The sequence below is a fragment of the Hyaena hyaena genome, unplaced genomic scaffold (genome assembly GCF_003009895.1).
Source record: "Hyaena hyaena isolate Hyena2069 unplaced genomic scaffold, ASM300989v1 scaffold_79, whole genome shotgun sequence".
In the NCBI taxonomy this organism is placed as follows: domain Eukaryota; kingdom Metazoa; phylum Chordata; class Mammalia; order Carnivora; family Hyaenidae; genus Hyaena; species Hyaena hyaena.
Window position 1 is genome coordinate 3,463,847 of NW_024080711.1, and position 13,438 is coordinate 3,477,284.

The 13,438-nt window shown below is 33.3% G+C and overlaps 1 protein-coding gene across 23 annotated transcripts in view; it reads left to right on the forward strand.

The window, feature by feature from the left end:
• The window catches only part of RIMS2 (regulating synaptic membrane exocytosis 2), a 599,820-nt gene that overhangs the window by 320,883 nt on the left and 265,499 nt on the right, over positions 1-13,438 (forward strand). For all 23 annotated transcript variants that reach the window (XM_039233796.1, XM_039233785.1, XM_039233791.1 and 20 more), the window contains 3 exons: positions 731-854; positions 3,032-3,078; positions 7,034-7,146. In XM_039233796.1, the coding sequence (XP_039089727.1) occupies positions 731-854; positions 3,032-3,078; positions 7,034-7,146 (284 nt within the window). The remainder of the gene's footprint in view (positions 1-730; positions 855-3,031; positions 3,079-7,033; positions 7,147-13,438) is intronic.

Below are 13,438 nucleotides of genomic sequence, written 5' to 3' on the forward strand. Positions count from 1 at the left end.
TCCTCGGTTAGAAGTGATTTGACCAAAAACAAAGGCTTATTTAGCTTAAATACAAATCTTTATTCATTAACGGAAACAATTATTTCTTGAGTCACATTAGATAAAAAGATTCTTATTTTACTGATATTATTTTTTTGCTGATGGACATTCTTATTGTGTATCTAGTATTATTTTGCTTCATGTAAGCCCTAACTTTTCTTTTGAAAAAAATTCCAACAGTTTAGGAAACAAACTTTATGGATAAATACATATTTCCTAAAAGTGTTACTCCTTATATCTTTGATAATGGATACTATTGGAGAGGTCCTTTGAGTGCCTTAGAGAAGATATAAGATGTTAAGTATTAAGCTTTTTATAAGAAACTTTAGATAAGGTGCTTAGTTGCATATATATTGAGAAACCTAGAATATAGTCATCAAGTTTTCAAAGAGAGAACGGATTTTAATAGTTTCTAGAATTGGATAGTTTCCAGAATTAGATTCCTAGTAAGAGACCACCGAGGTAACTTTTATGTAATTTTTATTCCCCAATCCCTTTGTCCTTATGCGTAAAAATACTAATCATCCTCATCATCAAATTTGATGCCAGTGGCAGTCCTCAGTGGGTCTTACTCCACCATGGTGACTGTAGTCTATGGAGTTCATTATGGTTTAAGATTGTTTTTGTTCCAAGTGTATTTTATGGGATTAGTTTTTCTTTCTAAGATTATCGTTCCTGGAATACACTATAGGTGATGAAGTATTGGAATGGAATGGGAGGTTGTTGCAAGGGGCCACGTTTGAGGACGTGTATAACATCATTCTGGAGTCCAAGCCGGAACCACAAGTGGAACTTGTTGTTTCCAGACCTATCGGGTGAGTTGGGCTGCATGCTTTCTACGTGTACCTTGTGAAGCTGACTACCATGAAAGAGCCTGTAGTGTGCAACCCAAAAATGCCTGATTGTTCTATAAAGATTATTGTCAAATTTCGAGGGCAGTGCTTCTTTTCTTTTTTACTAAAACAGCTCACCAAAAATCATGACATCGCTTTATCGTATCATGCTAGAACACACAGTTCATTATCAAAGAAGAAGAAATATTTAGGTGTTTATTATTTTTATTGTCTTAGTAGCTTAATAGATGACTAAAAGTCTGGTGGAAGAAGGAGACTGTAGTAACTTACTTTTATTTTTTTTTAAGAATTTTATTTAAAAATTTTTTTTTCCATTTTACAAAGTGTTTATTTATTTTGAGAGAGAGAGAGAGAGCACAAGTGGGAGAGGGACAGGGAGAGAGAGAGAGAATCCCGAGCAGAGTCCACACTGTAGTGCAGAGCCCAATGCAGGTCTCCATCTCATTTAACTGTGATATCACGACCCGAGCCGAAATCAGAAATCAAATGCTTAACTGACTGAACCATCCAGTTGCCCCAGTAACAATTAATTTTAAAAGAAAGTTTCCTGAACTGTGGTCCTCTATGTTGTGAAAATGAGGGTCAATGAATTTTATGTATTTTTTCAAAATGGAGATTTCAACATAGGAAAGAGAGGGCGTAAGGGCACCCCATTCTTTAATAAAAGGAACAGTTTAAGGGGCAACATGACACCTTTAAGGAAACAGACAAAAAATAAGCAAATACCAAAATACTCCTTGGTTTTTGTCATTTTTACTTTTAGATTAAATTAACAATTTCCAAAGGTTGGCAATCAATATCATCTTTTGTATATAGATTATGAAAATTACTCATTAAATATCACAGCAGTTTCCCTTATAGAAGCTTATATTCTAAGCCAGTGTAAATGATACACCTGTAGCTAAGTAAAAGCAATAATAGATAGATAGATAGATAGATAGATAGATAGATAGATAGATAGATATAGATAGATAGACTGACAGCAGCAAATTATTAAATACAAGCTTGGGGTAAGAGTATTCAAGGGTGAGGGCTATAGAAATTCTTTTTTGTTGTAAAATACTAATGCCATGTTTTCATTCAGTTAGGAAACATTTTCAGTATATTATTTTGGTTTATTTTTATGTTGGAGAAAATGACTTACATTGGTAACTTAGTTTTATTGAAATGTTCCTTTAAAAGTAGTGAATCTGGCACATGACATTATATCTATTTTCATTTTGTCTTTTCATAGTTTTGTCATATGATAAAACTGCAGTATATCAGCTTAGTGTATTAATCTATTTCTTGGTATTAGAGGATCTTCTCATCATATTTTTGTTTAATATCTTCAATATTGTTTTATTTGCTTTTCTAAATGATCTTAACCATTAAAATTTACCTCTCCTGGCAAATCTCAAACAAAAATTTATACATATTTGGTATAAATGCAGTTACAGTTTTTAAGTCCTAATGAAAAACATGTTTGCATTTTTTCTCAATGGAGTTGTTACATTTAAAAAAATTCAGTCACAATCTGAATCTTTAAATATTTATCTTGGTTATATTTTATTTGCATTACAATGTTACTGAATAAGGAATAGAATAGAATTCAAATATATCATAAAACTAATCTTGAATAAAAAATTATTAGAATGGATAATCATGTAGTAATGCACATGGAAAATAAAGCCTATGTTTTTATAAATCTGCTATAAGTGCATATGACTATTCCTTTTTAAGTAATTGGGGTTAGCTCAGAATATTTTCATTAGCGATAAGGTACTACAGTTTGTTTTTTCTTTCTTTTTTTAAGTTTATTTATTTATTTTTGAGAGAGAGAGACAGACAGAGTGCGAGGTGGGGAGGGTCAGAGAGAAGGAGACACAGAATGTGAAGCAGACTCCAGAATCTGAGCTGTCAGCACAGAGTCTGACACAGGGCTCGAACCCACAAACCATGTGATCATAACCTGAGTTGAAATCATATGCTTAACTGACTGAGCCACTCAGGCGCCCCCAGCTTGTTTTTTCTTCTTTATTTAATGCACAGTTTTGTTCGTTTTACACTGTCCTGTTATATGTAGGTTGATAATAATAAAAATAGCAGTTGCATTAATATTTGAAACAATTTTTTGTTTTCTTATTCTATCATTTCAGAGATATCCCTAGAATACCTGATACCACACATGCGCAACTGGAGTCTAGTAAGTTCATTTATTTTAGAAGAAAATAATAATGTCATTTACCAGGGGTCAAATGAAGTATTTTATTAATTAACACAAACTGAAATTAATTAATTAACACAAAATGAAATATAATAATCTTGTTATCAAATATATATAGTCGTATATAAATGAAAAAATAGTATTGTTTCATACTATTGTGAGGTAAAGTACAAAATTGTATGATATTTTAAGAGTTTTTTAAATCACACTATCTTAAATACTACATGTTGTTAGATAGCTTTATTAAGGTATGGTACCATACACTGCATGTAAGTGCATAAGGAGGTAAGTTTTGACATACAGATGAAACCGTCATCACAATATAAATAATGAACATACCCATCTCTCCACTTCTTCCTTCATTTCTTCTGATTTTAAAATTTACTACTTTTTTTTGAGAGAGAAAGAGGGCACAAGTGAGCGAGTGGCAGAGGGAGAATCCTACAAGCAGCAGAGAGAGAGAGAGAGAGAAAGAGAGAGAGAAACAAAAGTGGGGCTCACCAGGGACTCGTGTTTTACCCGAAGCAGGGCTTGAACTCATACAGTGTGGGACTCGAACTCAGGAACTGTGAGATCATGACCTGAGTTGAAGTCAGATGCTTAACGACTGAGACACCCAGGTGCCCTAAAATTTACTGTTTTATAAACTAACTGTCAGTAAGTGAGGGGAATATTTGGGACAATCTACTGAATAATACTCTAATTTATATCTTTAGAAAATGGGAAAGTAGTTCTGATTTAACTTCTGGGTGGTAATGGAACAAGAGACATATCAGCTTAAGTGATGTTAAACTCCTAAATGCTTTTTATTGCTTGTGTCTGAGTGTTATTTCAGATGTTAAAGAAATGAATTTTTTCCGGTGATCTGTTTCTTGATTGATTGAGAGTAAAGGATATTGTAAAAGAGAGGAGGAGGTTTGCCATTTGAAATAAGATGATCAGGATAGACCATATTGAGAAGGAACGATTGGAGCAAAGAATTGAAAGAGTGGCTGTCTGGGGTAAAAGCTTTACAGGTATACGGAGTCATGCTGTAGCTCTAAGGCAGGAGAGCCTAAGGTGCACTTAAGGAAAAGCAAGGAGGCCAGTGTTGCTGCACCAGAGTGAACAGGGGGAGGGAAGAAGGGTGGGGGGGAATGGCAGTCAAATTGTATAGACTTCATAAGCCTCCCTAAAGACTACTTTGTTTGGGGCTTTTACTTTGAGGGCAGTCGGTAGCTATATAAAATGGTTTTGAGGAGAGATTAATGTTTTGAATCTGGCTACTATGTTGAAAATAGTTTAAATGAGTCAAAGATGAAAGCAGAGAGGGCAGTGAAGGAATTACTTTAATCTTTAGTATCTTATTTAGATACTTATACCATTGGAATCTTTAGTATCTTATTTGGTGGCTTAGGCATTGGTAGTAGCAATGAAGGTGATGAGAAAGGATCAGATTCTACAATAATTAAGAATATACTATTAGGATCAGATTCTACAATAATTAAGAATATACTATTAGTGGCGCCAGGGTGGCTCAGTCAGTTAAGCGTCTGACTCTTGATCTGAGCTCAGGTCAGATCTCTTGGTTTGTGAGACTGAGCCCCATGCAGACTCAATCCCTCTGCACTGAGAGCCTGCTTGGGATTCTCTCTCTCTCTCTCTCTCTCTCTCTCTCTCTCTCTCTCTGCTATTGTTAGTTAAGTTTTGGGAGAGTCAAAAGTTATTGTGGATTTTTGACTGTGCAGGGGCTAGCATCCCAAACCCTCCGAGCCGACTGTATTACTATAATGATAATTATTATATTATGTGATATCATCATCTTTATCATCATTGCTCCCATTTTACTGAATGCCCGGGATTGTGCTTGATGTGTGTCTACATTATCACACTTACTTCTTACAAAAGTCCTATGAAATATGCACAATTTTTATTCACTTATGTAACATCACTCAGATATTGTATGAGCAGGGTGGAACCTTTTATCTTATTATAGCTATTTAAAAAGTCCCTAGTCTATAATTTTAAAATTGTTTCTAAGGAGAGAGGGGTCCTTTCTCAAATTAAATTAGAATCAGTCCTTTATTCTTTAAATGTTGAAGAATAGGTTTCTCCAAGTCCCAATTATTAATCCTCTTAGTTACTGAATAAATTCTTCTCTTCATAATAGTTTTAATTTCTGTATGACTATTAAGTTTATATTATCACAATGATCTATCATCATTCCCTTATCCTTGGATGTTTAAATAATGTGTTCTGTTAAGTGTCTTCTTCCTGTTACTTGAAGTTTAACATGTAGAAAACTGAGCTTATTTCTTACCATAAAGCCATCATCCTTTCCACTTTGAAATATTATGTAAGGTATCACTGTTACTTCTGATCCCAAGAGGTAAAGTTTCCCCCTTCATTTTACACTGTACCCCTTTTAAAAGTGGTTTTATCCACTTATGCCTCCAATTTGGCAGGCACTTTACAGTTTGATTCCTTACACTAATATCTACTCGATATTTGGTCCCATCCCTATATCCAGTTACCTGCTTTACATCCCCCTTGGATGTCTCAGAGGGTATCATGTTAGTTCTAATTAACTTCTCCACCCATTCCTTAAACACAGGACTTGCCCAGTGTTTCACATCCCAAGGAACATCAGCAGTGTCCTGTGCAGAGAACAAGACAGATACATGCAGGGTTTTCTTGATCTCGTGTCTAGTCACAAGACTTGAAATCTTCACATTTCCCCCTTGATCTCTCATATCAAATTCCTTTCTGAGTCCTCATTTGTTTATTTTGGGGCATCACTGGAATTCTTTTTGTCCATTCTATTTTCACAACCGTTCCTATTATTATTTTACTGAATTCCACTTGTTTTGAGGTATTTTCCCTCTCTCTCAAATCAATCCACACTTTAAATAGGTAGTGAAGTCATCTTCTCCAAATGCAATTATTGCCTCACCCAGGAGAGAGTGAGGCAATAATAATTAATACTCAGTTAGTGCCAAAATGTGTAGCTTAGAATTCCAGGCACTTATTCCCTCACCATCCCATTAGCTCCATTTGCATTCACTTTCTGAATCATCCCTTCCCCTCTGTAGAAATAAATTCATGTATGTAATTTACTCTGGGTACCAGGACTGTGCTTTTCTGCTGTAATGTCTCTTGTTTCATAGACCCTCCGTTTCTTTCTGCCCATCTAATTTGCTGTATCCATTTCTAGATATGGTTTAAAAGTGTCACTTCCCGGAAACACTTCATGAGTAATATTCTAGTACTTATGTTCTTAGCATTACAAGTTTACATCATCTTCAAATTGCTTTATTGATTTAGGTTTTGATTTTTTTGTTTCTATTTTAAGAATGTTCTTAATATGATATGATAAAATATGAGTTTAGTATATACATAACAAAGTAACTAAGTCCTGGCATAGAAGTCTGTCTCTATTTTATTTTATTTATTTATTTATTTATTTATTTATTTATTTATTTTTTAATTTTTTAATGTTTTATTTATTTCTAGGAGAGAGAGAGAGAGAGAGAGAGAGAGAGCGTCAGAGAGAGAGGGAGACACAAAAAAAAATGAAACAGGCTCCAGGCTCTGAGCTGGCAGTCAGCACAGAGCCCGACGCGGGGCTCGAACCCACGAACCGCGAGATCATGACCTGAGCGAAAGTCGGACGCTTAACCGACTAAGCCACCCAGGCGCCCCAATCTGTCTCTATTTTAATTGGCAGAGAAAATGTTTCACTCTTGTCTTAAGAGAATCCCTCAGCTGCACTTATGCTTCAAAACATAGCTCTAAGTATTTTTGGAACATCGTGGCTGAGAAAATGGCCTATAGAATGACATTTTGAGGACATTATAAATAAATACATAAATAATTTTGAAGATATGTGGTATAGATTATTAAATACTAATGAAGAGTCATCATTATTATTTTTTATGTATAATTATTATTTCAGGTTCTAGCTCCTTTGAATCTCAAAAAATGGATCGCCCTTCTATTTCCGTTACCTCTCCCATGAGTCCTGGCATGTTGAGGGATGTTCCACAGTACTTATCCGGACAACTTTCAGTATGTACTCACTACATTAATTTGTCTTTTTGGAGTATCAAGTAGTGGTAATACTTTATGATGATATCATTTTGTAAACCAGCTCCTTCTTAGAATATAATTTTAACCATTAACTTTCTCAGTAATTTCAATTAATTGAAATTTAAATTGCTTATCATAGTATTTCTTTATTAGAGTTTATTAGCTTTTCTGGAATTTGCAGTCAAATGCTCTACCACTGAGCTATGCCCCCTAGATTTTCTGGAATTTAATGAGAAAATTTGTGATGAAATCTAAAACCTTGTTTACCTTGGTTACTTTTATTCTGAACTTCAAGGTCATGATTTTTGCTCAGTATCTTAAAATGACTATAACTTGTCCTAGACTTTTAAGAGAAAAAAATTTGCATATTGTACAAACATGGCATATTTAAGATGAAAGTAAATTTTATACATTCCCTACTTTTCTAGTTTAAAGGTATTTGCATTGAATATCATACTAAATCATTGGGGTATGAATACTGCTTTCAATATAATGGTACTTGAGAAGCCTTGGTCAACAGACAGAACTAAATAGATGGGGAAATATTTAATAGATAACTGAGCATGCTGGGTGATTACATAGTAAGTGATCCCTAATTTGAACATTTTATAATAAAAACTAAAAATTCAATTGTGCATTTTTTCCCATATTAGAAGAGCTTTGCAAATTGAGCCTTCAATTATGATGAATTTCTTCAGTTGCCATTCTCTTTTTAAACTATTTAAAATATTGAAATTCATGCTGTTATAGTTTAGAAACATAATGTTGGTGAGTTACTAAACTTGCATAAACTTGCAATGTTATTGTATTAAGAACAATTTAGGGTATCAAAATTCAGATATTGAATTTTGTATAAAAATGTTATAATTAAAAACTAAACGATTCTTGGGCTGGTGTTTTAAGAGCAATAGAAAAAGCTTTCTGTTTAACCAGCTATGAAATTTCTTTTATTTTTGGGAGGGAAAAGGAGGTGTTTGATTTTTGCTGAAGAATTTTTATTAAAGGATGTAGGATGTATAAGCAGAATTAATGTAAATTATTGAAATAGTTCTTAGACATGTCTATTCTGGGATGATTTTGATCACAAAGAGGGCAATGAAAGAAAAATTCTACAAGAAAGAAGTTGAGATACTTATCAGGAGCTTGTAAATGTCTTACTAAAATGAATTTCTTCTCTTTATTATTTTCTTTCACTTTCTCTCATAAATGGAGTGAACCTTTTCATTTGAAGACAGTGGTCTTTTTTTTTTCAGTTTCCACCATAAATAGCATCTTTCTACTTATTCTTTTACATATATTGACAGCACAGATGTTGTCATTTGTAGTTACAAATACACGTGTATTTTCTTCTACCATTTTTGAAAGTGCTAACAAATGTTAACCATTTCTTTTTAATTATTATGGATCCAGTCCATCTTTAAATAATGCATAGGATGACTGGATGATGCCAGTACATAAATAAGTGTGTGTGTGTGTGTGTGTGTGTGTGTGTGTGTGTGTATAGTTGACTTCAGTTGGTGGAAGAGGGAGCGGAAGTTAGACTTCATAGTAAGTAAGTATCACTTTGTAACCCTCTTTGAAATCCCAGGGCCCTATAGAAGTTGGACTATGGGGTGGGGGGAATATTGAGGAGCGTAGTGTAGGCATTTAGACAAATTTCCAACTCAGCTGTTTTTCATCATGGTTCAAAATGAATAGACTTAGAAAGGTAAGACTTAAATATTTTTGGGAAATATTAACTTAAAAGTTTTACTTCTATATATATATATAATTAATGATTTCAAGTCCTAATATTTACATTAATAAATGTTGTTAGTTTAAAATTCATGTAATTGTAATTAAAAATGTGTACATTTTATCATTTTCTTATGATTTGGAAGGGATGTGTTCCAGTAAGATGGTGTTAATAAATACTATACATATTTGTTGTGGAAAATCTAGAGAGTGCAGATAAATACATAAAAAATAAAAATCATCTATAACCCTGCCACTAAAATGTAACATTCCCATACATATAAATGTTTAAACCAAAATAATAAATCTGTGTATAGTATTTCAGAATCTGCTTTCTCACTTAGTAATATATTGTGCACATTTTTCTTTAAAAATTTCTCTTAAAATGATTTTAATATATCTAATATACCATTTTAACTTAATTCTCTATAAAGGGACATCTTGTTTCTTCTTAATTTATATTACTACAAACAATGATGCCATGGAAATCCTTCCATATGACTGTTACATATTCTGTTAGATCGAACAAAAAATTCTTTTGTCAGAGTAACTTTCAGAAATAAAATCAATGTATGAATGGAAAGAGAAAAAAATTTAAGATTCTTGAAATCTATTGCCAAAATTTTCCTCAAAAATGTTGTTATGAAATTAATCTTCAATCATTGATTCAAAAAATATATGTTAAGCTCTGGCCCTTGGTCACCCTTAATCCTAGTTGCTGGGAATACAACCATGAACAAGATGGACATGGATTTCTTCTTCATGAAACTTAATTTTATTTTCATTCTTTGCATGCAGGAAACATAAGCAAGATATCCTTCTGGATATAGTATTTCCCTTTATATTTAACCCTATTCCTGCTGAGTGGAGACTATTTTGGTTTGCTCTAATGACGTAGAGTTTAGGAAACTATGTCCACATATATCACCTTTTGGGAAAATCCCTAGGAAGTCGCAAAGCAACATTACAATTCCTATATCCTTCTATTTATTTTACCTTGGGCATTTTTATTTTTGTGAGTTTTTACCTAGGCCCACAACTCACAATTTTATGACATTGTTAATTCTGGAGGACAAAGAAAATTTATATGATATGCAAGCTGACCTCCTAATGTATGATGTCAGTTCGTGGACTGATATTTTCTCAAGTAGAAATATACATATAATTTAAATTGTTCAAACTTTCATTTCAAGGCTGTTGATGATTTTTAAAACTTTATGCAGTTTATTTCCTCTCTATGCTTGAATTCTGCTGTTGCTGCTTATTATTCTAGGGCATAACTATGAAAGTGCCGTGAATATATTTGGAGGCAAAATCATTTTGAGCTCGGGCTTATGATACCTGGACTGTATGTTAGCCTTGGCAGTGTCAACATTCTTATTTTGATTCTTTTTAAAACTGTGTTCTTTTGCAATTTAATAGTTTGCTTCTTCAGAGGCTTACTTTTGTAGTTCTTTCAATTTTTTAAATTAATTGGTAATTTAAATTATTAAATCAGTCATTTAAAATTAAATTAAAAGTCAATAATTTAAAATAATTGGCTACTTATTGATACAGTGTTAAGATAAAATATAGCCTTCGACTCTTTAAAAGTGAGAAGCTTGTAATTCTTACTTTCTATAGGAACACATTGATTCTTACTGATAATCATTTTATTTTACTTCAGGGTCTGTGGTTGATTTATGGCTGCAATGTTTCCCTAAGTTACTTTGTTTTAATATTTTTCTGACTCTATTTTTAGTGATGAGTTTGTAAATATTGTCCCTATCCATTTCCTATGCCCATTTAAATGGAATCAGTAACTGAAGAATAGGTATGTAACTTTCAATAGCCTTAGAAACTCTAGAGCCTTTAAAAACTTCCTGTAAATGAAGGTTTATTCCTTTGAGCGTTTATCTTTTGTATCCCATCATCACAACCTTGTTATTCCACAAGCATTGCATGAAAGGAATGCCCTAAAAATAGTAGTGCAGTATATGGTACTCAGTGACATTAAAAATGCAAAGGGGCACCTAGTTGGCTCAGTCAGTTAAGCCTCCAACTTTGGCTCAGGTCATGATCTCACAGTTCAGGAATTTGAGCCCTGCATCAGGCTCTGTGCTGACAGCTCAGAGCCTGGAGCCTTCTTTGGATTCTGTGTCTCCCTCTCTCTCTGACCCTCCCCCACTCATATTCTCTCTCTCTCTCTCTCTTTTCCTCCCTTCCTCCCTCCCTCCCTGTCAAAAAGCTAAACATTAAAAAAATGCAAAATAAATTGTGGTATACAAATTCAATTCTTCATTTGTATGAGACTCAGTTGTTACAGGTTTTATCAAATATTCCCTGTTTAATATAAACGAATTAGTGTTAATCACAAATTGCAATACAATACATAATAGTTCACCATTCCTGTTTGAAATATCCAGAATCTATAGAGATAGAAAGCAACTTAGTACTTGCCAAGAACTGGGGCAGTGGGGGAATGGGAGCTGATTACATTACTTCACAGGGTTTCCTGGGATGATGACAGGTTTTGAAACTATAAAGAAGAGGTGGTTGCATAGTATTGTGAATGTACTAAATGCCATTGAATTGTAAACCTTAAGATGGTTACTTTTATAATATATGAATTTCATCTCAATTGAAAACACTAGCAAAACAAAAATATGTTTTTTTCCAGCCCAGTTTAATGTATAAACTTATAGGTGAAGATTAGGTTTAAATTGCCCTCAATTGTAGATAACTAATTTCAGAAATCTGTGTGAGTTGCTTATTTGAGATCATCTTAGAAGATGGAAAATGTTTGCTTTAAAAGACTAACATTTTGAAGTGCTATTCATTTCAAATTAAGCTTTTTTAGTTTATGAAGTGAAACTTAGTTGCACAAATTTTCCATTACCTTATTACTTTGGGTCTAAAACAAGTAGAACAGGCGAGAGGGGAAGGAAAATAAAATCTATTTCCAAGTAGAGTATATTGTTAGTCCCTTTGTTCAGCTGGCCTGTTCATCTCTATGCATTTCATCCATTCTTGGGGCCCTTTGCTAGAGAAGTAGCCGCCTAGGATTATGCAGACAGATATCGGGAACATACTCTGTATCTAAAGATTTCTTTCTTCCTTTGGAAATATCTCCACACAAAAGGAAGACTGCTTAGATTCGAGGCTGCCTTGGTTTTTGGAGAGAAAGATGACTCATATGATTGATGTCTGCTTTAAGGTCTTCTTTCTTTCAGGTTTTAGATTTATGTCTTAAATAGTGTCTATCTGATGACAATCAAAGTAGGCAGCAGCCTAATCCTAGTACCTATTATCTGTTTCCTGATGCCAGTGGAAAGGTCTGAAGCCTGTATTGATAACTCTTTGAATTAGACAAGAGAGACTTTCATGAGAAATGTGAGGAAAGGAATGGAACTTAAGGAAGGAAGAAGAATTAAATGCCTTGACATCCATTCCCAAACCCAGAGATATGCATCTGATTTTGTACCTATTTAGCTACTTGCATGCCTCAGTAAAGGCACAAAATTCTGATTTTTTGTGGTGTCTTTTGGAAACTGTTTCCAAATGAAAACAGAATAAGACAGAAGAGAAAGAAAATTTGATTTTATTCTAAGAATTTGAAACTGATTTAATTAGAACTGGGCTTTTCCCCCTTTCCTTTCCTTTCCTTTCCTTTCCTTTCCTTTCCTTTCCTTTCCTTTCCTTCTTTTTTAGAACTAGGCCTTATTTTTTACCTTTATACTGTCTTACTTTTGGTTTGAATATGAGCAAGTATATCCAGCCTTTATGTCTCTGTTTCCTTATCTCAAATTGGAGATACTAGCAACTTCCTTCTAGTTTTGCTGGAGGCAATGAACTTGCAATAAACTGCCTGTAGAGACTTGGAAAAAGTATAAAGAGCTGTATAAATAAAAAGAATTGAGGTATTATCATTAATAAGTGTGATTAACAATAAACAGTATTACCTTGAGTAGTACATAATAAATGTTTTAAAATGGTGTTTACATTCTAGAACCTGGTATATATTCTTAAGGGGTGAATCAACTAGTTAGTACAATGAGTTCCACACACTTTTATCTGACTCTGTTTATTCTTTTAAAAAATGCTAGAGCCAACTTGGCTAATGTTTTTTTAAATTTTTGTTCGATGTATTTTGGAGGAGTCACACGATTGATTACTTCTATAGATGACTTTTCACTAATAAATAATTCTGTAGTGTGTTTTCATCTAACTTCTTCTTGACTATGATTTTTTCCTATGTAGCATGTTGAAGGGTAAAACCTGAAATTTCTGGATTCCTGGATTATGTTTTGCACTCATTCTTTCAGAGTATACAAGGCCAAAAATGTTATTTTACATTCAGTCTTAATTCCTGTTGTGTTGATTACATTTAAAAATCTGATTTAAAAACTCTGATTTTATATAGTTTTATATATTTTACCATTTTGGCAACATTAACTTATTGATTACACTGAAGTACTTAATTGAGGTATATATTGTTATGGGAAAATAATATTTAAGGGATAGTTTTGTGTGTTTGTTTTTACTTTTGGTCTTTTAG